Here is a 17,053-nt window from a genome sequence, read left to right on the forward strand (position 1 = left end):
TCCCAGCAGCTCCCCCAGCCTGTGATGGGGCAAGCATCTCTTGTAATGGACATCTTCCAGAGAAGAATTTTCTGGACAGCCCTGTCCTGGGGCTCCATTCCTCTCCCCAGGGCTGTACCCTCATGCAGCATGTTTGTGGCATGCGGGGCCATGCGCTAGGACTCTAAAAAGCATCACAATTATTTTGTCTAAGAAAAGAACTAAGAAATCAAATCCACCATCCTCAGATGCAAGCGGCACTTTAAGCCACTGGGCTACCCTTGGGACTGGCCTTCATGCACACAGTAAGCACTGAGCTGTTTACTCACTGCATCCCTCAGTCACACCGCAAGCTCCCGCTCGGTGCTTGGGACACCTCTGCCTTGCAGAGCACGATAGAGAGATCTGCTTGGAGGAGGATTTCCTCCCCAGCCAAGTAAACAGGTAATGCTTTACTCAGGGCTTGTAGAGGACAATTCCAGGGTGATGGCAACCCAAGACTTAAGGTACCGCGTCAAAGAGGTAACGAAACAAAACAGCCTCTTGAATCCCATGGAAACAAAACCAAAGGGGAACAAAAGTCTTGCTTTGGGAGCAGGCAGGGCTCAGAAAGATTTGGGTTTGTAATGCAGTCTACCGACCAGACAGGTACATCTCCTTACTCCTGCGCTTTTTCTCCAGGCGTCTGAGGCGCTTCTCCTCCCGCCGCCGGGCCTCCTCCGCCTCCTGGTGCTGGCGGCACTTGTGGAAGTTCTCTACCACCACTCCCACAAACATGTTGAGCACGAAGAAGCTGACGATGAGCAGGAAGGAGATGAAGTAGAGAAGCATCCAAGGGTTATGGTTCTGGATGGGCTGAGATGGGGAATCAGAAAACAAAGAGAGAAGTTCAGCCTGGAGAAGAGAAGCTGCCTGGTGACCTCATAGCAGCCTTCCAGTATCTGAAGGGGTTCTACAAGGATGCTGGAGAGGGACTCTTCATCAGCAACTGTAGTGATAGGACAAGAGGTGATGGGTTCAAACTGAAACAAGGGGAAGATATAAGGAAGAAGTTCTTTACTGTGAGGGTGGTGAGGCGCTGGCACAGGGTGCCCAAAGAAGCGGTAAATGTCCCATCCCTGGCAGTGTTCAGGGCCAGGTTGGACAGAGCCTTGGGTGACATGGTCTAGTGCAACGCATCCCTGCCCATGGCAGGATGGTTGGAGCTGGATGATCTTAAGCTCCTTTCCAACCCAAACCATTCTATGATTCTATGCTTCTATGATTCTAAGTGGCATAGACACAATGTGTGTAAGTCAGGGTATTGGGGACTCTGTAGCAGCAAGACATCACAGTATACTGTTGTGGGGAGGAGGAGAGGGCTGAGAAGAGTTAGGAGATTTTTCCCCAAACAGTTTCCTCTCATCCACTTTCTCACTGACTAGAATTGCACTTCTGTTGTAAAAGCCATTCTACCCTCCATAAGTGGGCTTACAGGATTGAACTGGCATTTATTTCATGCAGCTTAAGATAAACCTCAGTGGATGTGCATCATCCCATCTGTGAGATCAATTTAGTTAAAGATAGGCTCTGGCTTATTTTTATTTGGATGTGGGCTCATGGTTAATGTTTCTCAGTTGTTATGAGATCTTCAGGAGCAGGAGAAAATTAGGTACAAAGTGTTACTGTAGCTACAATTGGGGACTACTCATCAAAGACTCTTGACTTCCCTTTGCAAATGCCACATAATACACAAACTTAACAATGTCTCTTTCATAACATTCCTGTTTTTCCTCTATCACATGTGAGTTTGCTCTTATTCATCATGCCTTCTGTGAAGCTGCTGTGCAATGGCACATGTGGCTTCTCAAGTACTCCTCAAGTACCATCATTCAAATAAAAAACCCCATCAATGCTTGTTTATGTACTACATGGTACTCACTGAAGAACAAAAAACCTTGGCAGCCCAATACGCAGGCAGTTCCCATAGCTCTGCTCCTTCCTGGGACTTCAAAACCATCAGAGTCACCCCAGCATGAGACTCGTGAGAGCAACACAGCTGGACTCTGCAGTATATTTACCTGTTGGTCAATACCCACAGCATCCAAACCATCGTACATGATGTTCACCCAACCGTCTTTGGAGGAGAGGACAAACAAGGACATGAGGGCCTAAAAGAAAATAAACAGAAAAGCTTGGTCTTGCATTTTAGTCTCTAGAAAAGAAAATACAACAGACAACACTCAGCAAAACCAATGCACAGCTCAGAACACATCATCTGGCCTGGGGCTGGTGGAGAGATGCAACATATTGTGGATGTTTTTACCTATTTCGTATCTGGCTTAAAAGTGAGCAAACTAGAGCTGTTAACACTCCTTTTCTCTCACATACAGGCTGACTTATGCTTAGACACATCAGGGTTTCTGGTCACCAGAGCATGATTAAAAATCAGTATTCCAGGCTGGCTCAGTATCGTGGGGTTTTAAAAGGCAATAATATATCCCAGCTCCTTCTCTGAGCTGTCTTGCTTTTCAGCCAGTATATAACACCGTATTTAATTTCAATCGCAAACATAACAGGTAGAAGTCAAGAGACTAAAAGTGACAGTTGAGGTCCAGACATGAAGGATTGCATGTAAAAGCAGTAGCTTTAATAGAACACTCTCCTATAAATAAGGAATTGTACAATCCTAGGAAGTCTGGCTGCAGGAGATCAGGTGACCTGATCCATTTTACCCCTTAGGGTTAACTTCCGATAGATGAATGCTTACATTGTTCCTGTGATAAAGGTTCCACACCCTCCTTAAGGATACATGTTGAGTGCTCATCCATTAAGAACTATTACAGAAAATCCCTGCAGTGAGGGCTTTACCTGTCCCAAATTGTCAAAGTTGTACTTCCGCCGAACCCATCTGTAGTGAGCATTGGTGCAGTCAGTCTTCGTAGTGATGTTTTTCACATCAGGACCATCGCAGTAGTAGAACTTGCCTTTAAAAAGCTGTATTTGAGAAGCACCAAAAAGGCTGTGAAAAGTCTATCCCCTGATTTATCTTCCTTTCCCCTAGTAGCTATTTGTTAAGTTCAAATTCCTCTCCTTCCAGCTCAGATTCCTGTCTTAACATACATGGCAGGAAAACACCTCTGGTGAAACTTCAGGTGCTGAGATATTGTTGTGTATTGCTTCAGATGCAGAAGGAAGATGATGCTGCAAGCCAGCTCTGTCTTGTTGGGATGATGACAATCTTCCCTCTAAGGAAGAGATAGTCTATACATCCTAGCACACAGAGCTAGGAGAGATCTTGGGTATTTGTGTTTTCCTTCTCCTCCCTCAGGCTTAGCTGGTCCTGTGTTGCTCATCAGGGAGGGCTGCTCTTCTATGAAGCCTCCAGTGATCAGATGCCAACCCCACCCCAGAGCAGCTATTTTATAACCTGGCTTTCCTTTCCTAACACCTAACTGAAATCCCCCTTTGGACAAGTTTAAGCTCAGTGCTTCCACCTTAACCCTAGGTGGTGAGCAAAACAGCTTCTTTTTTTGCAGCAGTCACTTAGAGATGGCTCTGGGGAGGGAAATACTCTACCTGGACCCCTAAAATCCCAAAGATAATGAAGAAAGCACAGCAGATGAGGACAATATTCCCAATAGGCCTCAAGGACGAGATCAAGGTTTCTACCACCAACTTCAGACCTGGGGCTCTGCTGATGACTCTGGAAAAAGCAGAACAATAAAGGTTTTAATATGGTCGGTTTTTCTCCTCTGCCTGGCTGCAGTAAAGCTAACACAACCCTCCTCTACCTGCAGGCAGCATTCAGAGAGGATCAGTGACTTATCTGGACAACTAGAACATTCACAGTCACATCAGATGGAATTAAAGAAGTGTAAGACACCCTGTCAGTGGTGTTGGACAATAGCTTATGAGTAACAGTGAGGAGGGAATACTCTCTATGGGCAGGATACCACAGAGGATCCCATTGACAGGGCTATTTATACCTCAGTGCGGAAAGCTGATCCACTCTGAGGTCTCTCTGATCCCAGCAGAGGGGCACGCACCAGGCAGGAGCCTGCTTCTTAACACAACATGTACTAAACAGCTCCACAGTGGTACTAGAGAGCATGTCTTGTCCTCTTACTACAAGCCATAAGTGCTCTCCTTCCCTGCTGGCCTGGGCCCCATGACACCTTCTCAAACAAAATCATTTCAGTTTGTTTCCTAATTAGTTCCTGCACTGACTCTTGGCTAACAGCAACTTGTGATCAACAGCTCCCCAGCCAAAGGGTCACCCATTAAAGAGCAGCTTGCTGTGAGGCTGCGAGAGCACGGCCCAAAGCAGGTTTTGGCTATTATGGAGAACAAGTGTTTTGCTTTCCTGGATGAGTGCCTGGAGAATGGCTCTCCCATGGGTGTCTGAGAAATGTGTTTGCACACGTAAGTGCAACCAGCCCAAGCAAGTTCTGGGAAGGGGGTGTTTTGACTGACAAACATCAAAGCTGGTTTTAGGAGGGGCCTGTAGAGGGTATGAGTTCTTGCAGGTAGCCTGAGCTTGCACGTCTAATGATGCTTCATGCCTGCCAAACACAGAGGAAAGAGGAGAGCTATATGCTGCAGGGACAAAGCTTTTCAATAGGGTCTTGTTTGGCAGCAAATAATGTGGCAGTCTGAACTGCACCTACGAAGTGTTAGGAATGGTCCCTGGAGTAATCCTAGAAGAGGCTGTGTTAAGTGAAGCCATCATGAGAGGTGATGAATTCTCCTCTATTAATAGAATCTGGCCTACTTATTCTCAAAGACCAATTCCCCTTTTCCCCCTTAGCTTACTTATTGCCCATGGCCTGATTTCTGTTCCTAGTTATGTGTGTTAGGTGCCTTGAGGTGCTGCCAGGCCAAGGCTTGCCTAGGGTAGCTCCTGGTGAGCCAGCACTGCAAGGGGTCTCCAATGCCACCATAAGAACAGAGCATGAGAGCAAGAGAGGAGACAAACACTCACAAAGTCACTTGTCACTAAGGAAATACAGAGCAGCAGATAAATAGCTGTTCTTGTACTCATGGGCCCAAACAAGATCGGCTTTTCCTATTACTCTCATAAGCAAGCCTGTCTCTGGAGGTGCCTATCTTATTTCTCCTAGAATTTAATGAAAAAGACTTGTATTTCTTGCCAAGCAGGACAGAAACAGAACAGGAGCCATGAGCTCATAAAAATCCCCCACGTATTAATGCTCTTTGTTACTGCATAATAGTAAACAAAATACCAATTCTCTTTATTCCTTTTCTCACCTACTGAAAGCATCTCCCCTTCCTCCAGCTTGCTGAGAGCTAAATTGTTGTGCAGTAATGGGAGAGCAGGTAGAGATGCTGGAGCTTATCAAATTATTGTCAGTACCTGTTCAGTTGTAAATTCTCTCCCAGCCAACATGACCTCTTTGCTTGGGAATGACTTGAATAACAAGGAGCCAGACTGATTTGTAAAATGGTGATAAAAACGCAGCATGGAGGAAGCATTCACAGCACTAACTGCCTGAGTATGATAACATGTCTGATTCCAAACTCCATTCACTCTTTCCCATGCTGGAGGAGATGCATTTTAATTCATTTCTCTGTTTCCAAACAGTTTCACTAGTTCAGAGCTCCCCAAAGATGATTCTGCCCATAACTGTGTTCAGCTTTTTGTGTTAGTAAGCAAGACCTTGACAGATCATGTGCATTTTTATAAACTCTTTGGTCTCTCAACGCAAAGCAATCGGTACTCTCCCAGTGAATGTACCTGAGAGGTCTCAAGGTCCTCAGAAGTCTCAAAACACGAAGGACACCCAGGATCTTTGCTCCGCCTGCTGATGCCATGGAGACAATAATGTCAATGATAGATACAAAGACCAGGACTCCATCCAGGACATTCCAGCTGCTCTGCAGATAGGTGTTCTCCCCAGAGAAAAAGCCAAGAGCTACCACCTACAGCCAGGAGAAGAGAGACACTTAAATCTTCACCCAGATCACAACTATGTCATGTTCTGGTCTTTGCCAGGCCTGGCTATGAAGATGCAATTACCTTAACCATCATTTCAGCCACAAAGATAGCAGTGAAAATGTAATTAGAAACACTTAGGAACATCCTCTCCTGTAAAACACAGAGCAACAAAAAGAGGCAAGTTATTTAAAGAGGTTAAGAAACAACAAACATCTTTCATGTTGCAGGGTCTTGCCTACACAAGACTAAGATCTGGATGCTGGATGAAGGAGGAAAATGACTTCGGTACTCACTGTGCTGTGTGGGTCTATGTCTGGTCGCTCCAGTGCTATAGTGATGCAGTTGAGAAATATGAAGACCAGCACCACATGATCAAACATTTTATGGGCAATGACCTTCTGGCACATCACTCGGAACCTGCAGACATGGGGTGGGGGCAAAACATGCTTCAGATGTTTGGGGGAGCAAGAGACTCCCACCTGAATGGCACATCCTCAAAAAGCTTCAGCAGTTGCGCCACCAGCATCAGTCGAGGTAGTGAGCACTCCACAAGTTACAGCCACTATAATCAGTGCAGTAAACTAGATGTAAGAACAGCTATTATTAATGCTGGTTAAACCACCCTTCTTCTTAGACTACCATGGGGTGAGCCATGCAACAATTCTACAGACATGTAACAGAAAAAAAGTTACCTAAAAAGCAGGAATTGGATTTCTAAGCTTCTCAGTGCTTCTGCATCAGAGAGGGAATTTCCCAAGGGAAGGCTGGCTAGAAATGTAATATTCCATTACCACAAAAACTTGGTGGGCTAGTATTTCACTGGATTTCTTACCGATTCTGTGGGGAAAACACGTAGAGGGACCAGTCTTCATGAGTCTTGCACCACTGTGGTTTGTAGGGCTCCAGGGCTTTACGAATCCGGTAGCAGTAACTCTGGAAAGAAAAGAAGAAACACCTTTTCTTCCTCTTTTATTTTCCTGCCTCCTTAACTTTCACAGTCCTTTTGTGACAGAGGGCATTTCACGGTGCCAGTAAGAAGTCATGGCTTTTAGGACAGCTGTGGCAGGTGCTGTCACATTTGTCCAACAAAACAGCAAGGAAAGGGGTGAAAGAAAGGGACTGCTGTACAGTGAGATAAGAACATGACAAAGCAAGACTTCTAGGCAGGAATCATTTTGAGATCCAAAGTTCTGTCAAAACCAAAAAGGCCTCAAGCAACCAAAAAGTTAAGTAGGAAACCTTCAAGCTTGTGGGATGGCAAACAACTCTTGTGAGCAAAGGCATTAGCTAGCTGTTGATCTTACAGCCCATTTTTGGAGGCATCCCACACCAGTGGGATAATCTCAATCAGTCCAAAAACTAGGCAAATGTATGCACATTCCCTTGCAGTTTTACCTTGTAAGAGACCACTACTATGGAACAGCCCATCCCATTATCTTAGTTAAGGAAACCCTTTGGGAAGTGGAGGCCCATCCCTTGGATCTGGATTAGTGGTGTCTGCTTCAGCCTTTAGGCAGTAACACATTTCCAAGCTGGATTTTTAATCCTTCCTGGAGTGGAAATGCCACTTAACACACAAACACCCAATTTCTCTCTCAACTCACATCCTCCATGTCATCCTCATAGTCCACAGCGTCTTCCTTGTGACCATCCATACGCAGGAAGAACTCACTGGGGACATGAACCATTTTGCCATTGCAGTCTTGGTACTCAGCTGGCAGAACAGCCACGGGGCTGATGCTGAGTGAGTGGCGCATGGTGGGCAACTGGAGCAGCTCTGGCAAGTCCAGGGAGCTGCGGTAGTCCAGGGACTCTGCCCGGCGGTGCAGAGAGGGTCTGCTCACTGTGCTGGACTTGGCATCATCAGAGTCATCATCTGTGCTGCCTTTCCCCTCCCCAGAGAGCAAGGACTCTCTTTCTCCTGACTGGTTCTTCTTCTTGAGGCTTGGGGCTCTGCCCAGGCTATTCCAGCTTGAGCGCCGGCTTCCCCAGTTGCTGCTGGTGCCCCAGTTGGCGCAAGGGGAACTGCGAAGGCTGGACTGAGAGAGAAGAAAGACATTTGAGGGTTTGCTTGCAGGAGAAAGCCAAAGCATATGGCATTTTGAAGACCCTTCTTGTTGCTAGTCATGTCTTCCCCTTCCAGCTTTCCTCACTGCTCTGATTTCATCATGCCTTGAGATGGGAGCCAAGTACCCAGCTAAGCCCACACTGAAGGTGCTCTGAGCTACACCTGTAGCACAGCTCCAACCCTCTGTGCTGTGTGACCTCCTATTGTCTTGGCAACATGAAATGCACATAAAAACTGAACCCAGAGGCACTATTGCTAAAGTGGCATTTTCTTTCCTCATGTTCAAGTGGTTTCAGCCCACAGCTTCCCTGGCTTCCACAGGGGCTCTGGTACCTGACACCCAAATGTCTGTTAGAAATTGTGCCCCTATTTGCATTACTTTCTCTTCAATTGCTGCATAGGAGGTGGAAAAATGTTTCCCTTACAACCAATTTCTGGCACTGATCAGTGTGTCAGGGCACTTTGGCTGACAGGTTGTTGCCAAGATGAGAGCACTTCAGGTCAGAGCAGAAAAGCTAGAAGGAAAGGTCTTTTTCCCTCCATGGCTTCCTCCCAGCATAAAACGAGGCAAACTGCCTTCCTCCTCCTGCTCAGTGTTGGCCAGCTCCCCTCTGACTGCTTCATCATCCTTTGGCTGGTGGCACTCGTGCTCTCAGAGAAAGGATTCAAATGATGAACAACTCTCTCCAGCAACTCACAATCCCATGAAAACCCAAGGCAAACAACAGTCATCTCTATTTTCTTTTCAAAAGCATTACCTTGACTAAGCAGCTTATCAAAGGGGATAGTGGCTCTGTCTCTGCATGAAGTGCTTTCACAGTCTGCTGCCTTGATTTGAACATGATATTGCAGTTACAGAGCAGAGGAATGGGATAGATAAGCAGCAGCAAAAATCCACTTTGTCTATTAACTCTTCTCCCTCTGTTTTCATACAACTGCCCTCCTGCTCCCCTGTTGCAGGCAAAATGCAACCAGTTGCCAAAGCAGTCAGCTCCAGCCAGATCTCTGCTCCATGAGCTGTGCCTGGCAGCAGTCGATCAGCTCATACCTCTGTTTCCCTTCCAATAGGGCTGTTGTACTGTAACTGGAGCTCAGGTGCTGTGTTGGTAAAGACAAATGCTTCATTTCCCTTGACACAAGATGGGCTCAAGATGCAACCCTAAAATACTGTGAGGGAAAACAGGCCTCATCCTCACAGGAACACCTGACAGCTTCTCCAAGACACCACAAAATGGCCAGCAGGCAAAAGACGCCTGCTCCTCCTCAGAGGGGTTTGCTGGAATAACTGTATAAACTTAACGCTTGTCTCAGGCTGTCTCTCTCTCAGGTGGCTTGGCATGGACTTCCACCTAGATACTAGGCAGGAAAACACTGAATCCCAGTACATTTCCATCTCCTATTTTCATATATTCACTGTGCTTGATGGTTACATTGTCACTATCCTGCCCCAGCGCATCACACCCATTCATTTCTCCCTCTTGTATCTGCTCTCCTCCTGCCTTTAAACATCCTTCTCACCTCTATCACCATCCTTTTCATTTTCCAGCACCATGTGCGTGCACATCATCTGTGCTGCTTGCAGGCACTTGAAAGACAGCTGTTAGCAACAGGAACCTACCAAGGACTTCTGGTCATAGCTCAAGGGCTCTAGGGAAGCGTTACTCCCTCTTCTTGAGTCCACAAAAGTGTGCACTGAGTCCATGTGTGGGGAACACTTTGGTGTGGGCATTGGTGTGGCAGCAGTGCGCATGATGATAGGAGGAGGCATGCTTCCCCTGCCCTCCAGGTGCCCATTTGGGGTGACAGCAAGTGAGTACATCTTCATCTCTGTAGAGAAGGGGAGAGAGAAGAAGAGATGACTGCTCAGCTACAGAAATCACTCTTCAAAATGGACACTGTTCCTTGGGTCTCCTGGGAACTCTGCCAAATGGAGATGGAATGTTGTGGGCAATATGATCACTTTCACCATGTTGAAAGGCATAAGGTAAATGTCATAACCTTTTAAGAGGCCTTCAGCCCTGGCTGGACTTGGAACCAATCGTGCCCTTCAGAGGAAGCTGCTTTTGCTCACTGTTTCTTGGGATTTAGAGTGGAGTTACAGTCTGGGGGGACTGGGAGAGAGCTTCCAGGGAAAGGATATCGAAGACTGGTTAAATTCACCCTGGGAAGTTAATCTCTTCTCCTTGTCATACAGCCTTGCACAGAGATTTTTATGCAGTTCTGATGTGCTCCAAGTTCCTTCACGGGGAAGGCACTAAGTGACCATTAGTCATTGTCTTTAGTCATCTGTTCAGGGGACAGGAAATGGAAGTTGCTTTTACACCTCCATTTGTCTAGAAGAGTAAACCTCCTGTAACAGAGAAATCTAATGGCAAATCTTGTGGTAATTGCAGAAAGCATCTATTTTAGCTGTATGGCAACTACAGGCTGCAAAAATGGTATTCACACTGAAAACAAACCAGACATAACACCTCCAGTACCATAATACTCAAACCCAAAAGCCTAATCTCAAACACAAACTAAAGCTGACCCAGCTCCTGCTTTACTGGATTTGGTGGGTTGTGATTTAATAACTTCAGGATCTGTCTTAAGGAGGGGGAAGGATGGGAGCATCCGTGCCCAGCAGGAGGGAAGTACAAATCAACAGTGAGAAATCCAAGTGAGTGCATTACCCCTGCTCTTTTTCTTCCACTGGCTGCTTTTGTAACTCACTGTACTTCTATTGTATCATCTGTTTTGCTGCTGGCTTGGGCACAAATACCTGATCTGCACTACAGAAGTCTGTAGGAACAGTGCCATCCACTTTGAGGGCTGGAAGATCCAGCTCAAATTGTGCTAATCTGCAATGCATGTTCCTCTTGCCAGAGTATCTATTTACAGACCAACAGCATTATGATAGAATTGTTAATGTCTTCATGCTGTTTAGTCACTGGTTGGCACTTGTGAGGCTTATGGAGACACCCAATTACTCACGGAATTTTGGTTGATGGCAAGTTCAGCCCTGTCTTCTATCCCTGTATTACCTGAGGTGACAATATTTCTTTCCCCTAGAACTCTCTTCTTACTTGAAGCTGCTCAGCAAGTAGTTGGTGCAAAGCTGGCGCATAGCTGGTGCTGTGGGTTCCTTGCCAGCTGTTTGCAATGGACATTCATTTGATCACTTGTGTTTGGAATTTGTTGCTTCATCTGCAAGCTAAGCAGCTCCATCACTTTGCTGTGATCCAGCTCTGCCTCAGCTTCCCCAACAAATTACTTCTGCCCCCTCCTCAGCTGAATTCCATCTGTTCACCACAATCAATATAATTTCCTTAGCTGAAATGAATCCTGTTTCAGAAGCACTTAAAGTAACCCTAACAAGAGCCCAGACGGAGAATCAAAGTACAGAGGAGCTAAACTGGCTCCTGTTCACCATCAATACTATTCAATTTGTGTTCCCTTACTGTCCCCTATCTGGTTGCAAACTCTGCAGAGTGAAGGCTGTCACCTACCATTGCATGTTTATAGTACAATTGGCCTTACCTCAAATCAGTTGCCAGGCCCTCCTGTAACACAAATGAACAGCAACATTCCCATCAATCAAACCTCACCTAAATGCATTTGTACGAGAAACCAAAAATAACAGATGAGAACATGATTGATGAGAAAAGCTGCTGAGAAGTAGCGTGTGACTATTGCTGTCAGCAAAGCATTCTGTGGGGATGATATAGAAGAAATGAGGAGACACAGCTAAATATTCCAGTATAATTTAAAGTAGGAAAACAGCTGTTTAAAGGAAATCTCCCTGCTCATTTAGCTTCCCTACACTTTTTGCATGTTAAAAGCTGCTCTCTTAACACAGCTATTAGACCTACGGCCAAATAAAATGAATTCTTCCACTTTTCCCGGTTGATGACTGTGGAAGCAGAGTTGTAGCTCTCAGATCCCCAGAAAAACATAGAGACAAAATCCTACCTGTTGCTCGGAGGTCTTTTAGCTTCTCAAAATCGTCATCAAAGTTGGCAGATGTCTTGTCCTCATCTGTGTCTGACCTATTGGCATCACCCTGCATAGAGAAGGATAATTAACAGACCAGATTCATTTAAGCTTCAGCACAAAGGCTATTTGGGTTACTTGGCAGCTCAGAGATACCTCAGCTCCCCATGGTCATTTAAAGTGTGTCCCCAAGAACCAGGAGGGCAGAATGCCAAATTCCCTCTGACACTCCCTAGGGAATGATCCCAGGTAAGTCCCTTCTTCTTGTTTTGATTCATTTTCACACTTGGACAGAAAGGATGATGTTGTGATTGTAACTCCTGTTCTTGCAATGTTGTTGTATTTCCTACATTGTGCAGTGTATCCCAGGGAAGAGCATGAAAGTGCAGCTAAGAAAAACTGGCATTGTGAGGATCCATATTTGCACTCTCCAGGATTTCAGCTGAGAGCACTTAGGTTTTAATGTCAAAGGATGGTGAAGGGTTTTTCTTCTTTATTTGTCAGCACTGTAAAGTTGATTTAGAGCTGAAAACCCAGCCCTGATTTGGTTTCTTCATGTTGGCTGGTAATGGAGATTGTATTGGGAAATCTTTCGGCAACACTGAAGCTAAGGCAGGAGGGAATGAGGTCAGCTTGCCTGGCAGTACAGCATCATCTCAGGACAGAGAGCAGCCAAGCACCCTCAGACTGGCTTTTCTCCTGGAAGTCCAGTTTTTTTTCCCTTCCACATCTACCTCTGCTACTACAATGATCAGCCTAAATAATGTAAAAGCCTGGGACAGAAGAGCTATGGTCAGGTTCTCCTCTGCTGGAGGTCTGCAGAGAGGAGAGGTTCCAGCAGGCTGTCAGCATGACTCTGGCTTGATCCATCGAGACTGCAGGAAAGCTGTGCAAATTGAGAGCAAATGGTTGGATTAAAGCAGCTGATCCCCAAAAAAGGAGCACAGCTCCTCAACTGATGCTTGAACAAATCACCAGGGTTCCTAGAGACATGGTGCTGAAGTGGCAGTGAACTTTGTTTCAGCTCTGATGTATTGCTAACTGGTGCAGCCAGCCAGGGTGACTGGAAGGCTTAAGCTCCCTTAGTCATCTTCTCTGGTTTGGAACAGAAGTGCTAGTGCAGAGTAGATGAAAGATCTGCACAGTTTTGGAAGGTTTCTCTGCTTTTCTATGCTCTGGCACAGATTTCAAATGATTTGGGAACAATGTAAGCACAAATATGCAATTACGGTCCTGTTTGAAGTCTGGCTGCTTGTTGTACTAAGCACAAATGTACTAGAAATGGTTTTGCGGTCATTTAAGCCTATTCTCTTCTAGGGATCCTCCTGCCAAACTTGCTCCACAGGCAGATCAGAACCTGCGATCAAGCTGAAGACTGTCTACTGTGGTTCCCAGTCCAATTTGTAGTGTCCTTTTTGAGATGCTGTTAATGGTTTAGAGCTTGGAGCAGCTCTAATGTGAACTCTCTTAGCTGCAAAAGCCTCTCAGGAGTCACTCTCCATCTGAGTAAAAGAAGCACGTACGCAAAGGGAGAAGTGCCATCTCAGTGTCTTCTAGAACTTCTAAGAGCATCACCCTATAAGAAGATGAAGTTGAAAGGATCAAAACAAGAATTTCTGCCATGTTCCCAACATCCCAACAGAACCAGGCAAAAGAAAACCCAGCTCCATTGATACTTCTTCCTGGGAGTTGTCCAAGGAGACTGTAAACATCTTTGGTTTACAACCAAGCTAAGTTATACATTTATAAGTGCAACACTTGAACTGAGCCCTGGTAGCTGAAACACAGCCCTGAGAAGGGTTTTCTGTAGCACAGCTAATACCTCACTATGAGACAACTGACAAAGCCTATAAGCTTCATGTCAAGATTTATAATAAATGGAAGTGGAGAGCAAAATGTGCCCTGCAAATGTCATGCCTGTGGTTGCTGGCCTTTTCAGAGGCAGCAGTGAGTGAATAATACAAGCTTTGAAAACTACTGCTTACACACGTTTAAATCATGGGCTGTAACAGCTCCAAAAGGAGCCATTAAGCTTGAGCAAGAAAACGACAGCTATTGAGCAAGGTCTGTAATCATACACTCAGAGGGTATTGCATGAGGCTGCTCATTTCTGCCTTCACATTAGCAGGTGATCCAGCCTCCAAGAGGGCAAGTAGGGAATGGGATCTGTACTGTACAGAGACCTGCAAGCTGCCAGGTTGCAGAGGGTAGAGAACTTTCTTTCTTCTGCCTTAAAGCAATCAGGAAAGGATGCAAACTGCTGGATGAGGGCTCTCTGTGACTAAATGTAGGATTGCTCGAGCAGGAGCTCAAGCTGACAGTTTCCAATCTGTTGGGTCACACACAGAGTGGTTATTGTCTGCTTGGATTCCCTGGCTTGTCCTCTTTTTACCCCCATATTTGCTGGTTGGTGGAATCTGAGGGTAGCTGGCGTATCTGGCCACTGAATACTCTGAGCTACTATATGGCTTATGGTACGGTAAGCATATGTATTGGTTCTTTCTGCATCCAATTTAGGAAAATCTATTACTTTAGCACATCTTTAGTCTGCTACAGCCTGTGTCATTTTCTAGCAGGATTGAGTCTGAGCACAACCACTCTAAATACAGCTACAATGCTCCTAGAGGAAAATCCTTTGTAGGCTGGAAGATGGCAGCTACTGCAGAGCCTGTACAAATAGCAGCAATTCCTTTGCTTTGGTCTTATTCGGTTGGCAGCTAAAATATCCACCTCCATCTGCCGCAGGCTGCACTAGAACCAGATGTAAAGGTGCTACAGTATCCAGAGTAAAGCTGGGAGATACTGAGATCAGTGACACTGAGAAAATGACAGCAATTTGGAAACAAGCAGCATCAGCACAAGCTCTAGTCACCCACACATGGAATACAGGCTTGTTCTTGGAAAAAGACCTTCTTGTCATGCTGGGAAGCTGTGTTGGATCTTCAGGGCATGGAACACATTGTATAAGACATTAGAATGCCCACTAATGCAGTGCAGAGCTGTTTATTTTGAAAGCAGTGAGCTTTGTGTCTTCTACTTGTGTCCTCTCTGTGTGTGCAGGTGGCACTCACCACCCTCAGCATCCATGAAACCGCTGTGAGTGACATAGAGCAGGGTTGCTGTTTCCATACTTCAGCTTAGCTCCTGTTGTTTCAATTGGTTTTCCTCTGTTAGTGCTGTGAGGAACCTGGAAGGGTGTTTTAATAAGGAATCTCTCCATACTTCCTTGAAAGACATAAATGTGACTGTGTTGGCTTGAAGGATTTTTTGATCTATGAATATTTCAATTCTATTCCATGGTCAGTGAAGTTTGGTCTCAATGTGATGAGGTTGGTTTAAGTGTGATCTAAACCCTGCAGATGAGAGCACGACACCAATTCTGGGGGAAAAATGACAAGTGGAAATAAAATATCCTATAAAGATCATTTCTTTCTCCTCTTTCCCTTGGGAGCCAAAGCAGTGAAAATTGAAGCCATTTTCTCATTTCCTTTCTGAGTCTGTCTCTGAAGCCAATATGGCACTGAGCAAACTTGCCCTTCTTGATGGTTGAGGAAATAAAGAAGTAATAATTAATAAAACCCCAAAGCGTGATGTAAGCCCCTTTGATGCCACTATTCTCTGCTTTAACAGGGACTGGCTGAGTTTTGCTAAGTCTCAAAATCATTTCCAGTTTCTGGATAATGTATATATGCCCATACATTGTTACATTTATAACCAAACCAGATCATCCTCAGTTTAAATCTCTCCCAAATGGACTTGCTGTGACAAAATGGACTTGCTTGTCGTAGCCTTGCGACACAGCTTTTGAACAGCTGGGCTACTAGCCTCAAATAACACATAAGGGACAGAGTCACAAGGAAAGGCGTGGTCTGAGAACCAGTTCACATCATACTTTGGTCCCCATGACTAGCACTGGCTACGTTGAAGGCCTGAAGCCCACCATAATGAAACACAAAATACAGGACATACTGGAGATTGGATAAGTTAAACCAATCCTAAATCATTTCCTCTAGGCCACACAACAGATCCTGCAGCAGATCAACCAAAGTGCTGGTCTCCCAAGTCCCACGCTAAGTCCAGTGGGTCTCATTTGCAAAGAGAGATTCACAAGAGCTTCACATGCCCACGTAGCTCATCTACACCCCTTAAGTTTACATTCAGGGCTGCTTGATAGCTAGGCATTTGTGCTGACATGCGTTCATCCCTACACGCTCACCTACACGTGTCTCAGTGTTCTCCCTCGCTCTGCTCAGATCTCTTACCTCTGCCTGGAAGCCTTCTACCAGGATGGCAACAAGAAGGTTGAAGAGCACATAATTGCCAAAGGTCATCAGGGCCACAAAGTAGAGTGCTGCCCATGAGGATGTAGATGCCATCCCATTGTACAGGACCACGTTCCAGTCCTCTTGAGTCAGGATCTGCAAAGAGGTGAAGGGAAAGACTCTAATTACTCCGCTCCTCTCATACACAGCAGATGCATTCAGATACTGACTCATCCATTTTTTCCTTTCCTTTTAGCCTTTTCTAAGCATAAACATTAACAGGTCTCATGAAGAGACAGTAAAACATTCCTTTATTTAGATCTTTGCATGTGAGAGCTGTCTTCTGGCCAAAATTCCCCTCTCTGCAGGAAGATCTAGCACACTGCTGCCCACAGACATGACTAGTTCAGGTGCTAGATAGGATAGCATGAAAGATGTGCTGGTACAAGTCCCATAATTCGGTGGTGGTATTGCCTCCTTTGATAACCATCAGAAGATAAAAGACCTGAGGCCAGAGCTGTTGTCTCCTTTTGGGCTGCTCTTTGTAAGGCATCTGGAGCTGAAGGAAAGGGTAAATGACATAGTATTTGATGAGATAAATGACACTGGGTGGCTCAAGAAACACAGGGATGCAAAGTGATTTCCATTAGATAAAAGCACTGACAAGCTGGGCAAAAAAATGCACATCTTTACAAAGCCTTGCGCCAAGGGACCTTCCTCAGGGATTCCCACTTTTCTGAAGCCCAAAAATCCTGGGACCTAAGACAAATGGATGACAGATTCATGCTGCACATCAATTCATAGTTACAATGAAATGGCCTCTAACTGTCCTAA

The 17,053-nt window shown here is 45.5% G+C and overlaps 1 protein-coding gene across 2 annotated transcripts in view; it reads right to left on the minus strand.

The window, feature by feature from the left end:
- Positions 1-17,053, minus strand: part of CACNA1H (calcium voltage-gated channel subunit alpha1 H) — a 235,124-nt gene that overhangs the window by 28,656 nt on the left and 189,415 nt on the right. Inside the window, exons 14-25 of one of the 2 annotated variants that reach the window (XM_065684766.1) lie at positions 16,220-16,375; positions 11,937-12,027; positions 9,604-9,812; positions 7,522-7,956; positions 6,750-6,850; positions 6,211-6,334; positions 5,999-6,067; positions 5,717-5,901; positions 3,538-3,664; positions 2,830-2,955; positions 2,040-2,129; positions 621-834 (exon numbers count right to left, since the gene is read on the minus strand). In XM_065684766.1, coding sequence (XP_065540838.1) covers positions 621-834; positions 2,040-2,129; positions 2,830-2,955; positions 3,538-3,664; positions 5,717-5,901; positions 5,999-6,067; positions 6,211-6,334; positions 6,750-6,850; positions 7,522-7,956; positions 9,604-9,812; positions 11,937-12,027; positions 16,220-16,375 — 1,927 coding nt within the window. The remainder of the gene's footprint in view (positions 1-620; positions 835-2,039; positions 2,130-2,829; positions 2,956-3,537; positions 3,665-5,716; positions 5,902-5,998; positions 6,068-6,210; positions 6,335-6,749; positions 6,851-7,521; positions 7,957-9,603; positions 9,813-11,936; positions 12,028-16,219; positions 16,376-17,053) is intronic. The other variant, XM_065684767.1, reaches the window with a different exon arrangement.

The sequence above is a fragment of the Lathamus discolor genome, chromosome 6 (genome assembly GCF_037157495.1).
Source record: "Lathamus discolor isolate bLatDis1 chromosome 6, bLatDis1.hap1, whole genome shotgun sequence".
Taxonomy (NCBI): Eukaryota; Metazoa; Chordata; class Aves; order Psittaciformes; family Psittacidae; genus Lathamus; species Lathamus discolor.